Below are 13,612 nucleotides of genomic sequence, written 5' to 3'. Positions count from 1 at the left end.
TAACATTAAAAGAATGTTGCTGCAGTGATGACTTATTTTTATATACCAACTTAGAAATCAGCATTAGCCTGGTTTCCTCAACAAAACCCCAATAGGATTCTTCCATTGGCTTTTCAATAAAAAAATTAATGTAAAAAAATCCAATAGGATTCTTCCATTGGCTTATCGATATTTTATTTTTATTTTTTTTAAATCTAATAGGATTCTTCCATTGGCTTTTCGATAATATTTTTATATATATATATATATATATATATATATATATATATATATATATATATATATATATATATATATATATATATATATAAAATTAGAATAAAACATAAAAATATATTAAGCTTGTGTTAACCACAGACCATATTTCAGGCATTTAACCAAAACCCCATTTAAAAAAAACAATGACAAGAATCGGGACGATGGAACCAGAAGTGCTAAAAGGGCCTACAAAAATACATCATCCCTGCAGCACTCTATTGTTTTCTTCCGTCCAGCTTTTTCTTAATTCTTAATTTCTAGATGGAACCCAAAAGACTAAAGAAAAACCTGCCGAAGGTCCTGAAATCTATTAAACCAGAGGACCGTGTGTTAGTGGTGGGAACGACACGCAGACCTTTTGATGCAGACATCAAACCTTTCTGTAAAGTTTACAAGAAGATCATTTTGATCCCTAGACCAGATTATGCTTCAAGATTTAGTAAGTAATCATCTGTGTTTGTTTTTAAAATAAGTTTCATACTGAGATTGCTTTCACATATTAAAAAATTATCCCATGATTAGCCATCCTAGGTGTCCGTGGGGTTAATAAAGGCCTTCTGAAGAGAAGCAATGTGTTTGTGTAAGAAAAATATCCATATTTAACACGTTATAAAGTCAAATATCTAGCCTCCACCAGACCGTCTTCCATATTCAACATACCAAAAAAGCGTAACTGACGGCGAGAGGCGTTACACTTTCTTCATAAGTTACGGAAGGAATACGGAAGGTGGTATGGTGGAAGCTAGATATCGCTTCAGAATGCCTTTATTAAAGGATTAGTTCACCCAAAAATGAAAATTCTGTCATTAATTACTTACCCTCATGTCGTTCGACACCCGTCAGACCTCCGTTCATCTTCGGAACACAAATGAAGATATTTTAGTTGAAATCTGATGGCTCAGAAAGGCCTCCATTGGCACAATGCACTTTACACTCTCAAGACCCATAAAAGGTACTAAAGACGTTGTTACAAAGTCCATCTTACTACAGTGGTTCTACAATAACTTTATGAATCGGCGAGAATAGTTTTTGTGCACAAAAAAACCCTAAATAACGACTTATATTGTGATGACCGATTTCAAAACAATGCATCATGAAGCTTCGAAGCGTTATGAATCAGTGAGTCGAATCAGCGGTTTGAATCGCTAAAGTCACGTGATTTCAGCAGTTTGGCGGTTTGACACACGATCCGAATCATGATTCGACTCGCTGATTCATAACGCTTCAAAGCTTCATGATGCATTGTTTTGAAATCGGTCATCACTATGTAAGTCGTTATTTTGTTTTTTTTTGCGCACAAAAACTATTCTCGCCGATTCATAAAGTTATTGTTGAATCACTGTAGTGAGATGGACTTTGTAACGACGTCTTTAGTACCTTTTATGGGTCTTGAGAGTGTAAAGTGCATTGTGCCACTGGAGGCCTTTCTGAGCCCTCGGATGTCAACTAAAATATCTTAATTTGTGTTCCGAAGATGAACGGAGGTCTGACGGGTGTCGAACGACATGAGGGTAAGTAATTAATGACAGAATTTTTATTTTTGGGTGAACTAACCCTTTAACCCCCCGGAGCCTTGTGGATTACCTTTATAATGGATGGATGCACTTTTTTTGGGCTTCAAATTTTGGGCTGCCATTATAAACCTTGTATTAGCCAGGACATTTTTTAATATAACTCTGACTGTGTTCATCTGAAAGAAGAATGTCATATTATGGGGTAATTAAGTTATTGACATATTTATCGTTCTTTATAATTGCAGTTGCATTTCTATACCAATACCATGTATAGATTTTTTTTTTTTATCTAGATTATTGTGTATATTAATTTATCTTTTATCTTTAGCTCTGTGGAAGGAGCTGCTCCAAGCAGGTGGAGCTCAGTTGGGCCCTAAACTGGACCTGAGCTCTCTAGCTAAAGTTACAGATGGTTACACTCAGGGTCACATTCTTCAGGCGGTCCAAACTGTCCTAAACTCTCACCGCCTTGACCAGCAGACCAAGAGACCCCTCACTGCTGTGGAGTTCATCCCCCCTCTTGCAAGACAAGACCCTGTCTACAAAGAAGAGGAGGCGGCTTTTAAGGTCAGTTTTTTAAGATGCTTTCTGGAGGGATGCATGTGTTGAACCCAGCTCTTCATATGCATACTGATTGTAGATTATGTTTGTATTTTCTGCGTTGACAGGCGTGGTACAGCCGGACACCTCTGGGCAAAAAAAGGGCACGGGAGGCCAGGGCCAGTGAGGAGGCAGATCTCAAGAAAGGGAAGACAAAAGGAGGAAAATTACAAAAGAAAGGGAAGGAAGGGAAGAATAAAAAGAGAAAGAAAAAGAAGTGAAAAATTCCCTTAAAATGGACACTCTTACTGGCAAAACAGATGGTTGTGGTCATCCAATCGGAGCCTAAATAAAATACAGTCGCAGTTCATCTTCTGGCCAGCAGAGAGCATTAGCACCTTCCAATCCTTTCCATTCTTTCTCAATTATTACATTCTGTACAGTGTTTTGTTTTGGAAAACACGAAATATTCTCATTCCACAACCAGTTTATGTTAGTTCTCATCTGTGTGTTTTGTTAGTATCATGTGTCCTCTTCAATTGCATTGTTGGCTAATTATGATATTTCTTACTTGAATTAAGTATCTGGTGGACTGTGCATTAGTACTACTGTAGTTTAAAGATTGTCCATTGGGGAAAGATTAGCAGAACCTTTTAGTACTGAGAACATAAAACATTATAACTCTAACAACTGAAGCTTCTCGCAGTTGATACAAGAGCTTGGACACTCCAAGGAGAGCGTTCCAAACTATTTCGATTGGATTACCTTCAACTTTATCACTGTCCGGAGTATAAGTACAAAGCTCGGTGTGTTGTTTAACTAATATTTATTTAGCATTATAATTTGTTCTATTAAAATGTGATTGTTGAACCTGACCTGAAACCAGGCAGCCATTAAAGGATAAACCTGAACCTGAAATCTTCTCTCTTGTCAATGTCCTGAAATTCAGACTCTGATACAGTAGCCCATAAACATGTTAGCACACTTAAATCACACTTAAAAATTAATAAGTGTCATTGCATTGGAGAAGAGTATAAATATATAAACAAGGGGCAATTATTTTAGAGAAAAACTAAAATAATTATTTTTAATTATTTCTAATAGAATTATTTTCATTTATAAAATAATAGATATATAGTTTAAAATTAAGACAAAATACCTTTGGACATTAAAATTAAGGCAAACAATATTATTTCCATAGTGTTCAAATGACCCTGTATGCATTTAGTTCAAAATAATAGTGAAGATGGTTAGTCACAATTATAAAAGCAAAATTGACCATTCTTTTTTAAATGGAATTTTGCAGTATTTTATAAATGATTTAACCATGCACATCTTTTTTTCATGTGACTTAAAAAAAATAAGTTCCTCTCCCTTTTGCAGCGTCATCTCATCTCTTCCCTGATGATGTGGCCAGACAACCTCTCACTCATTTGAGATCATAGCAATAGCAAACCACAACCCTCCAATCAATTCCCAGTGGACAAAATCAAGTCCTGCCCTACACTTTTTTTCTTGTTCGAAAAGCAGTTTCACTCGGATATACATCAGAATAAGGGAGAAAAGCCTATTGCAACTTCCTTTTCTTCCTGACTTTAAAGAGTTCACCCAAAAATTTAAATATTATTCACCCTCATGTTGTTCCAAACCTGCATGCATTTATTTCTTCTGCTGAACACAGTTTCATTTCCCATTGACTTTCATTGTATTTTTCTCCTTACAATGGAAGTCAAAGGGAACTGAGACTGTTCAGCTTCCAACATTCTTCAAAATATCTTCTTTTGCCTTCAACAAAAGAAAGTCATACAGGTTTGGAATGACATGAGGGTGAGTAAATGATGACTGATATGAACTCTGCATTTAATTCTTCAAACACTTTTCAGAGCTACTTTACGCTCACAGAGAGAGCAAAACACAAGCCATAATACTGTAGGTTCTTCCACAGAATCATATGGAAGCTCTCGGTATCAGAGAGCTTATTGGCCCATGTAATCTTCAGCCATACTGTGTCTGCCAGAAGGGCTGCAGTGCGACATCTCTGCCCAGGTTGCTTATGAGACAGCCTGTGCTGCCAAGCAGCTAACCCATTTCCCTTCTTCCTTTTGACTCTTCCCCTGGGAGCAGATGCCTATTTTAAATTCCTTCATTCTCAGTAATGTCTCCCCTTGTTTGCAACATCATCGACTCTCTCACTGCTAATCCTTGGTCGTTCTTGGTATATTCCCTCTCCTTTTTTGGGGGGGGGGGGGGGTTGCCTTGTTCTATCTTTATCCCAGTCTTCGACTCTGATCTTACCAGATCCCCTCCTCCTCACCAGGTTTATAGGGCATGACAAACACAGTCACCTCAATGTGCTCTTTGTAGCTTCAGCTCACATCTAATTGAATTAATCGTGTGTGTGTGTGTGTGTGTGTGTGTGTGTGTGTGTGTGTGTGTGTGTGTGTGTGTGTGTGTGTGTGTGTGTGTGTGTGTGTGTGTGTGTGTGTGTGTGTGTGTGTGTGTGTGTGTGTGTGTGTGTGTGTTTCTTCTATCCCAAAGAACAAAAAGAGCCCTAAAGCTGGGTGACATGTTAAGAGGGGTATTGCTTTTTTTTCTTCTTTACTTGCTAATTTAAATGCGAGATGTTGATATGCACGTGCCCAAGTGCACAGGCTTATATTTGCACACCTAATTACTGAAAATAAAAAAGATGATTTTGAAGTCATCTTTTCCCGCAGTGCTCTTCATACTGTTTTTTAATTAAATGCCTCATTTGGCTGTACATTATTCTCATAGGTCATTCCCCCTACACATTTCTCCCCTTCAGGAGTGCTAATAATTAAACATTATTCAGATTGGATTAGTCAGATGCATCTTTTTGTCTCATTGAGACCTGAGCGCAGTCCTTTCTCGCCCTGTGGCCGTTGCTGTAAAATAAAGTACAGCAACTCCTTCATTTCAAGGAGCCTTTTAACCATTGTTTTGCAATTACTATTTATTTCCATGTCCTGTTGCTCCAGGGTCCAGGGCTTTCTTATGCAGCTCTGCCTTTCCTGCAGCAAGCGGTGACCTCTGAGGTACTGTTTATAGTGATGCAGCCTGCCCGTGCCTTTACAACTTTAGTAACCCTAGGTTTGGCCTAGAGGTTGAAGGATGACACAGAGCCATTAAGAAGTTGTCCCTGATTTAATGGAGATTTTTAAAGTGAGCCTTCAAAATAGGCCAGATGACAGGAGATATATCTGGGAAACTGACCCACAGGATAGCCTCTCTTAAGCTGTCACATTTGACTACATCCCCGTGTGCAGAGTGCATAGTTTGCTCATTGGGAATGTATATGAGTTAGAGTACTGTTTTGTAATGGCTTGATTGTATAAAATGGAGAATTTGTGGCTTACGGTGTTGCTCTAGAAAAGATAAAGCAGGGGATCATCAGAGAGGATAATATTAATATAGATAGGTACATTCTATTTCAAATAAACGCTGTTCTTTTGAACGTTCTATTCATCAAAGAATCCTGAGAAGAAGAAAAAAATCACCAAATCAGTAAAAATGTTCAAGCGTCCACCTTCGCGCGATAAGCGCAAATTATTCGCGCGAATCACGTCCGGTGTGAATGCCACATGAGACTGAAGAAATGGCTGCTTTTTTGTTTGCATAAATTAAACATAAATTAAATGTTAAAATATGTTAAAATAACAAAATTACACTATTCAACAAGTAAAAATACGGTGTTCAAACATGTTCTCTACCCTGATCAACTATGGCAAGCCAACAATGATTTATATTTTTAGCGTTTAAGTTTATGGCAGCAAAAATGCCATAAAATGCCACTACTTGTTCAGACAAAATGTTTTCACATATCTTGTATGACTTTCTTCTGCGACTTGGTGTAGCTAGTCAGAATTGATCACAAGCAAATATAATGTGATAATCCAGAAATCACATTATTTTCCCAAAACGTTAATTATGTACTTAATTCAAGTAACATCTGAGAACCATTAGGCAAACATTTCAGAAAATAACATTTTTGTGCTAACATTTTGAGAACATACTGGAAAAATGCTTATATTAGACTGCATCAGGTCAGGAACATGTCTGTTCTTCCTATGTGGAGTAGTGTATCAAATTAATGAAAGCATAAATCCTTTAGTTAAAATGTGCTCATGTCGTGAATATCCTTTTTATAGATCTGTGGTGTTTTATGTTTGAGAATAGACATGGCTTTCTTTTCCTCACTGGAATTCCTCCACAACTTGTAATATTTTAAAACAGCATTCAGAGACCATAAATACTACATTAAGGCAAGCTAAGATAGCATTTTATCCATGTGTCCTGTGTACTTAAAGGGTTAGTTCACCCAAAAATGAAAATTCTGTCATTAATTACTCACCCTCATGTCGTTGGACACCCGTAAGACCTCCGTTCATATTCGGAACACAAATGAAGATATTTTAGTTGAAAGCTGATGGCTGAGAAAGGCTTCACACAGGCCTCCATTGGCATTCAGTACATTGACACTTCCAAGATCCATGAAAGGCACTTAAAACGTCGTTACAAAGTCTATCTCACCACAGTGGCTCTACAATAATCTTACAATGCGACGACAATAGTTTTTGTGCGCAAAAAAAATCAAAATAACACCTTTATCCAACTTGTTCTCGACTTCCGTGTGTGCCTCCACGACGCATGCGCGAGAATATGACGTAGCGCCGGTGTTCGGGAATCCATGAAATACACACTTTAACCCCATTTTGAGCACTACGCCGGGACCTAAAGCACGATCAATGTAGAATCCAACAGCTTAGACACGCGCGTCTTCCTCTGCTCGTAAACAAATCGCTTCTGGGTCATCTGTCCGAACGCCGGATCTGCGTCATATTCTCGCGCATGCGTCGTGGAGGCATACACGGAAGTCGAGAACAAGTTGGATAAAGGTGTTATTTTGATTTTTTTTTGCGCACAAAAACTATTGTCGTCGCATCGTAAGATTATTGTAGAGCCACTGTGGTGAGATAGACTTTGTAACGACGTTTTAAGTGCCTTTCATGGATCTTGGAAGTGTCAATGTACTGAATGCCAATGGAGGCCTGTGTGAAGCCTTTCTCAGCATCAGCTTTCAACTAAAATATCTCCATTTGTGTTCCGAATATGAACGGAGGACTTACGGGTGTCCAACGACATGAGGGTGAGTAATTAATGACAGAATTTTCATTTTTGGGTGAACTAACCCTTTAAAGGGTTAGTTCACCCAAAAATGAAAATTTGGTCATTAATTATGTCGTTTCAAACCCTGAAAGACTTTTTGATGAAATCTGAGTTTACTGTCCCTCCGTTGACAGCTATGCAACTACTACTTTGATGCTTCAAAAGGTTCACAAAGAGATTGTAAAACTAATCCAGATGAAATGAGTGGTTTAGTCAAAATTCAATGGAACCTGCTTGACATGCGAGAACAAACCTCATTGGTTCTTGAGGAAGCTCAAACGTTCTGCGTAACACACGAGAATAAACCTTGTTGGTTCTCGCAAGTCAAGAAAACATGCTTGAGCTTCCGTTTTCCACAACTGATGTGTGAGTTGATGAATGTTTATATGTGAATAAAAGCCTAAATTCTATCTGTTCATCATATAAAGCGATCGTGTCCCTTCATAAATTTCATATAGTTTTACAATCTCTTATGAACTTTTTAAAGCATAAATGTGGTAGTTGCGTAGCTGTCAATGGAGGGACAGAAAACTCTCAGATTTCATCAAAAAGATCTTCATTTGTGTTCCAAAGATGAACAAAAGTCTCACGGGTTTGGAACAACATGAGAGTGAGTAATTAATGACAGAATTTTCATTTTTGGGTGAACTAACCCTTTAAAGCATATCAATCAACATTGGAGCACCACCCTCAGGCTGAATAACACAGCCTTTGACAAAAAGTGTTCTGCTTCTGCGTGTGCTCAGCGATTACAATATAACACTTACAAAATGTTACAAAAAAAGACCCAGAATCTATACCTACATTTACAGTACCATCCCCAGATACATACTTCATATAAAGGCAGCTAACCATGAGCTTCAGGACCCCTCAGTGGGGAGGAGAGAAAACCCCAGTCGCCTCCTTTCTGGAATAATTATGGAGAAGAGAGAGAAAGAACAATTAGCCAGCTGGGTATTATAAAACAAAGCAATTAATGTTATGCTAATTAGCCCAACATCATGTAATTCTTTATCATTTGCTAATCATTTGTTAATTAGTCTGACTTTTTAATGCAGCAAATCAAGAGTGATTAATTTGAACATATTCTAGTATTTAAAAAAAACTCCTTTGCAGAGCTGCACAGCATGGGTTTAATTCCGCTTCAACCTGTTTTACATAGTGTTTACATAATGCAGGAACACAATATGAGTCCCCTGAACAGTTACAATTGTTCAGCTTGTCTGAAAAATATGCTTTTTAATAGTAGTTTGTCAAAAAAGTGTAAACTGAACTCACCAAAACTGTGTCTGTGAATCAGGCCAGTTGTGTGGATGAGAGAGGCCTGACTACTCAGGCATTTCAGATAATCGTTACTCATACAAGGAGTTACCTGGGGAGGAGAGCAGACACTGGTTACACCTTTAGAACTACTTTAAAAGGTCAACTAATGTCTGTATGTCAGAGCTGTTTATGCTGCTGCTCAGTCCCACAGTGAGAGTGACAGGGTAGGCAGTGCTACTTACAAAGAGGGGCTGCTGAACCAGGTGAGTGAGCAGTTAAAGTCCAGGTGTGCTTCATCTCAATTACACCACTGCCCTGCCACATAATGACCAACCAGCCTGCCCCAGTCAGAAGCTCCAGCAGGGGAATCTGGGAAATCACAGGCCACTGCTGCCGCCTTTTTGGACAGGGGAGGGGAAGCCCTAACATGACTCTTTTACGCCCTTGAGAAACAGAAGTGATTATCCACATAACTCTTCATTCAATTGTAAGTTTTGTTCTTTGCCAGGCCAAAGTGCTGTCAATAGCTGCAGACAAGAGTAGCACATTATTATAGATAGGGAATATTGAGGTAAGATGTGCCAATGGGAAATGTGCATAACATTTTTTGGTCCCACTTTATATTAGGTGGCCTTAACTACTATTTACTTACATTAAGAAATAATTACAATGTACTTATTGTGTTCATGTTGTATTGCAAAACACTTGCTGATATTGAGATGTGATACGGGTATAGTTAGGGACGGGTAAGTAAGTTTAAGGGTAGGGTGTAAGGGAAGTGTCAACAGTGTAATTATAAATGTAATTACAGAAATAAATAATTACAGATTTAATTACATGCAGGTAATTTTTAAAATGTAAGTACAATGTACTTATTGTGTTCATATTGTATTGCAAAACACTTGCTGATATTGAGATGTGATACGGGTATGGTTAGGGGCGGGTAAGTAAGTTTAAGTGTAGGGTGTAATGGAAGTGTCAACAGTGTAATTATAAATGTAATTACAGAAATAAATCATTACAGATATAATTACATGCAGGTATTTTTTAAAATGTAAGTACAATGTACAAACATGTATGTACTCAATAAATGCATTGTATCAAATTATTAATTTAAATGTTAGTACATAGAAGTTAATGCCACCTAATATAAAGTGGGTACCATTTTTTTGCAAGTGTATACAACCCAGCCAAAAAAAAATGCTGTTTGGATTTAAATAGGCAAATGCTTAAGAGTCTATGATTGGATCATTATTGCATTGATTATGCAATAATGTTTCTAGCCCCTTTTTATGTTTGGCAACAGTTCTTCTAACCCTAAATGATAGCACGTGTAGCTTTTCATGGCCACATTCCAGGATGACAATAGCTGTCTCATTTCGAAAGGCTGCGTCCTCCAGAGGTCGCATTCGAAGGCTGCATGTGTCATCAAGGCTGTCTCGTTTCAGAAAAGTAAGTAGGACACTCCTAATGCGACCTTCAAATGTGCCCTTCTTTCACAGGAATTCGAAGTGTGCATGAGGTGTATCCTTCGCTGCTGCAGAAAACCCACAATTCTTTGCATCGCCTTTAACAACTGTCGTGTTTTTTAAATATTATTTTTTTTAAATGCAGACGCCGGCAGATATACATGCAAGCGAAGATGTGGTGTTTAAATGTAAGTAGTTTCAAGCTTGTTTTTGTTTATAAGCTGTATTACCTCAAATAGATAGTTGTGGTAAACAGGATTACAAGTGTGTAGTGATTTTTAAACGTTTAGAACAGTACTTTGCTGTCAAGCCAAGAAACATTTCATAGTCATTTTCAAGTTATAAATAATTTTCATTCATACAACTGGTGTGAGAGCGCAACAACACTTTGAATGTGTTGGCATAGCAACGTGATCCTTCACTCTAAAAAATGCTGGGTTAACAATAAACCAAGTTGGGTTGAAAATTGACTAACCCAGCAATTGGCCCCACATTTGGACAACCCAACCGTTGGGTTAAAGCAAACCAATTTCTGGGTTAGTCCATTTTCAACCCAACTTGGGTTATTTTTAACCCAGCATTTTTTAGAGTGTTCCTGCCTGTGTGTCCTACGAAGGACGTCTCATTTAAATCTGATTAAGGACACCCCGTGTACCGCATCCTTCACAGGACGTGTCCTCCGGAGGACGCAGCCTTCGAGACACAGCTATAATGTCAATATTCATCAGACTCAAATTGTGAATTAATGGTTGAGAGGGAGCATTAAGAATAATGTTCACACTTTGGCACCTCTGGGTCCAGACCTTAAAACCATTGTCAGTACAAGATCTTGACAAAAAATGTATGTACCTCTTGATAGAAATAAATGTTGAGGGGCATCAATTTTTGGTCAAGATCTTGTGCTTACAATGCAAGAGTCAAGCACTCTGTAAAGTCTGCTCCAGCACATCCCATAGAGTTTCAATGAATTTAAGGTCTGGACCTGTGCCAAATCAAAAGTGAAAATGACTTTGTTCTGGCATGAAATTGTTTGAAATTATGTCACATCAGTTCGTTCTTTAATTTCACTTTAAGTATATTGGGGTCTTAATGGATATGCCAATGTTGATATGTTTGATCTTGGCAGAATAGATCTGTTACACTGCTGCTGCTGCTCCTGCTGTTATTGCTGCTGCTGCTACGGAACTCTCTACTGCCAATACATACACGACACGCTGCTGTGAGCAAGTAAGACATGCTGCTGCTGTACAATATAGCATACATGAATTACCCATAGCAGATCTATACAGGTGGAGCTGGGGAAGGTGGAGGGGTTTTTTTGAAAGCGCGCTGCGACTTGCTAAAGCAAATGCTGACCAAGTATTTGAAGGTTGAACTGCAAGCTCATTGGCTACTGATACAACAGGAACCAATCAGCTGTGCCCTATAGATAATGATGTGATTGCTGCAGAACACAAGATCCAGGGGGCGGGGTTGGATCCAGATCCAGGGGGTGGAGTAGGGTATAGATTTAGGGATGGGGTAAGTGTCTCAGCCTCAGGCGTCACGCCCACGGACCGTTGGCTGAACGTCTGATGCATATAGCACACTTAACTGGAAACACTTCTGGATTTTTGAAGTCGTCATCTGGTTGTTTGAATTCTACAGGATGTCCAGGAGACACGTTTGATGCATTCTTTAACTGTCTGCCTGGTAACAAAGGCCATGATGCCAAACTCCCTCGTGCAAGAAGAACGCCGTTGTGCTTACAACTGTGAACAATGTGACAATGGATTTTCAAGAGTATGTGAAGCTCGCGACTCCATTGTTGCAGTAATATAGCAAATAATATAGCAAAGTATATAAAGTGGGAGGAGTTGGATCTCGTGTTCTCCAGTGAGGACCATCTCCCATCTCGGGGTTACTGAAAGAACTTTGTATATATTCAGTTTACTCCATAGATCAACTTACCTCTAACAAGGAACAAGTTCATATTTCTATGGCCCTAATTTATATGTACTTCTGTATAAGTTTTAATTATTAGGTCACATCCTGAAATGTAATTTGGGGTAAAAGTGCTACCCCCGTCTCATTTCTCCTTGCCTAGATAACAACTGGCACTTCTTACCACACTGCCCTTTACAGTTGTCATGCACCTTAACTTGACTTGTTTCTTGAATTTTTAAATAGACCCCAGCAGTTTCACAACAAGATTCATGTATGTCATGTATTGTAAACATTTTTTTTTTAACTTAACAAAAAAAACGTTTTTTCCATGTTACCAGCTCTATCCTGAGGGTCCAGAAAGTTCCACACATGAAGGTCCCACCATTCAAGAACATCTATTTATTGGGAGTAGAACGCTCAAGGACAGCGGTTAACATAAGGAATGTAGATGGTTGCATAATTCTGATCTGAGTGGCATATTGGACCTCTGAATGTATTCCACCCCTGCGCTCCCTCATGATCAAGATCAACGCTCTGTAACCTTGAGGATTTGTTATTATGATCATGGAAACATTATAGAACCCAATCTGACACAGTGACCTTGCAAACCACAGCCATTCAGAATCCACACCCCCTTGTCAGCAGAGCTACATTAGAAAAGACCATAACACTCCCCCTTCTGCTCACTCAAACACCACTTACACACGTCTACACTCATATGTTTTCAAGCAAATGTTCATACACAAAAAACACATATAACTCATCCATATCCTGCTGTAAGTAAGAGGTAACGAATAGATGATATGTCGGCAGAAGGGAGATACAGCATTTAGATGGTCTTTAGGATGAGATCATTATTATAGAAGAACATGAGGGCGAGAGGGAAGATTCATCCATTATGTTACAAGTGCAGACATGCTGAAGAAGCCAGCATGTAGTTATGACCAAAGCTCTGCAGATTTCCACAGAATTGCTCATCATTCACAAACTTCTACTATACAGTACATCCTGCTCATTTATTTGTGAATTTGGCTAATTTGATTATAATTTCAGCTACTAGAATGAGTGTAATACATTCAGTTCCATTTAACACGTTTTACCATATTTAAATTAATTCTGCAGAATTTAATTACTTAGATGTCCCCTCAAAAATCAGACTAAAGCTGGAAAAATGTTAGAGGAATTGGTACTATGGCCAGAGGAGAACTGGCACCCCGACTGAGTCTGGTTTCTCCTAAGGTTTATTTTTCTCCATTAGGTCAGCTGATGGGGTTTTGGTTTCCTTGCCACTGTTGCCTCTGGCTTGGCGTGCTCAGTTGGGGACACTAAATTGTTCTAAATTTTTCAACTAAATATCCAAATAAATCTAATTATTAAACTAAATTAACCATATAAACTAAATTACTGATCTAATTACTGATCTAAAGCCCACACTGTCACTGTAATTGAAATGAA

The 13,612-nt window shown here is 38.4% G+C and overlaps 1 protein-coding gene across 1 annotated transcript in view; it reads left to right on the top strand.

Annotated features, from left to right (window-relative positions):
- The window catches only part of drc11 (dynein regulatory complex subunit 11), a 59,468-nt gene extending 56,243 nt beyond the window's left edge, over positions 1-3,225 (top strand). Inside the window, exons 17-19 of the mRNA XM_079841479.1 lie at positions 520-697; positions 2,101-2,339; positions 2,441-3,225. Coding sequence (XP_079697605.1) covers positions 520-697; positions 2,101-2,339; positions 2,441-2,593 — 570 coding nt within the window. The 3' untranslated portion in view covers positions 2,594-3,225. The remainder of the gene's footprint in view (positions 1-519; positions 698-2,100; positions 2,340-2,440) is intronic.
- The last annotated feature ends 10,387 nt before the right edge of the window (positions 3,226-13,612 follow it).

Source organism: Gobio gobio (assembly GCF_949357685.1).
Source record: "Gobio gobio genome assembly, chromosome: 17".
Lineage (NCBI taxonomy): Eukaryota > Metazoa > Chordata > Actinopteri > Cypriniformes > Gobionidae > Gobio > Gobio gobio.
Note: the sequence above shows the minus strand (reverse complement) of the source record. Positions and strands in the feature narration are given on the sequence as shown.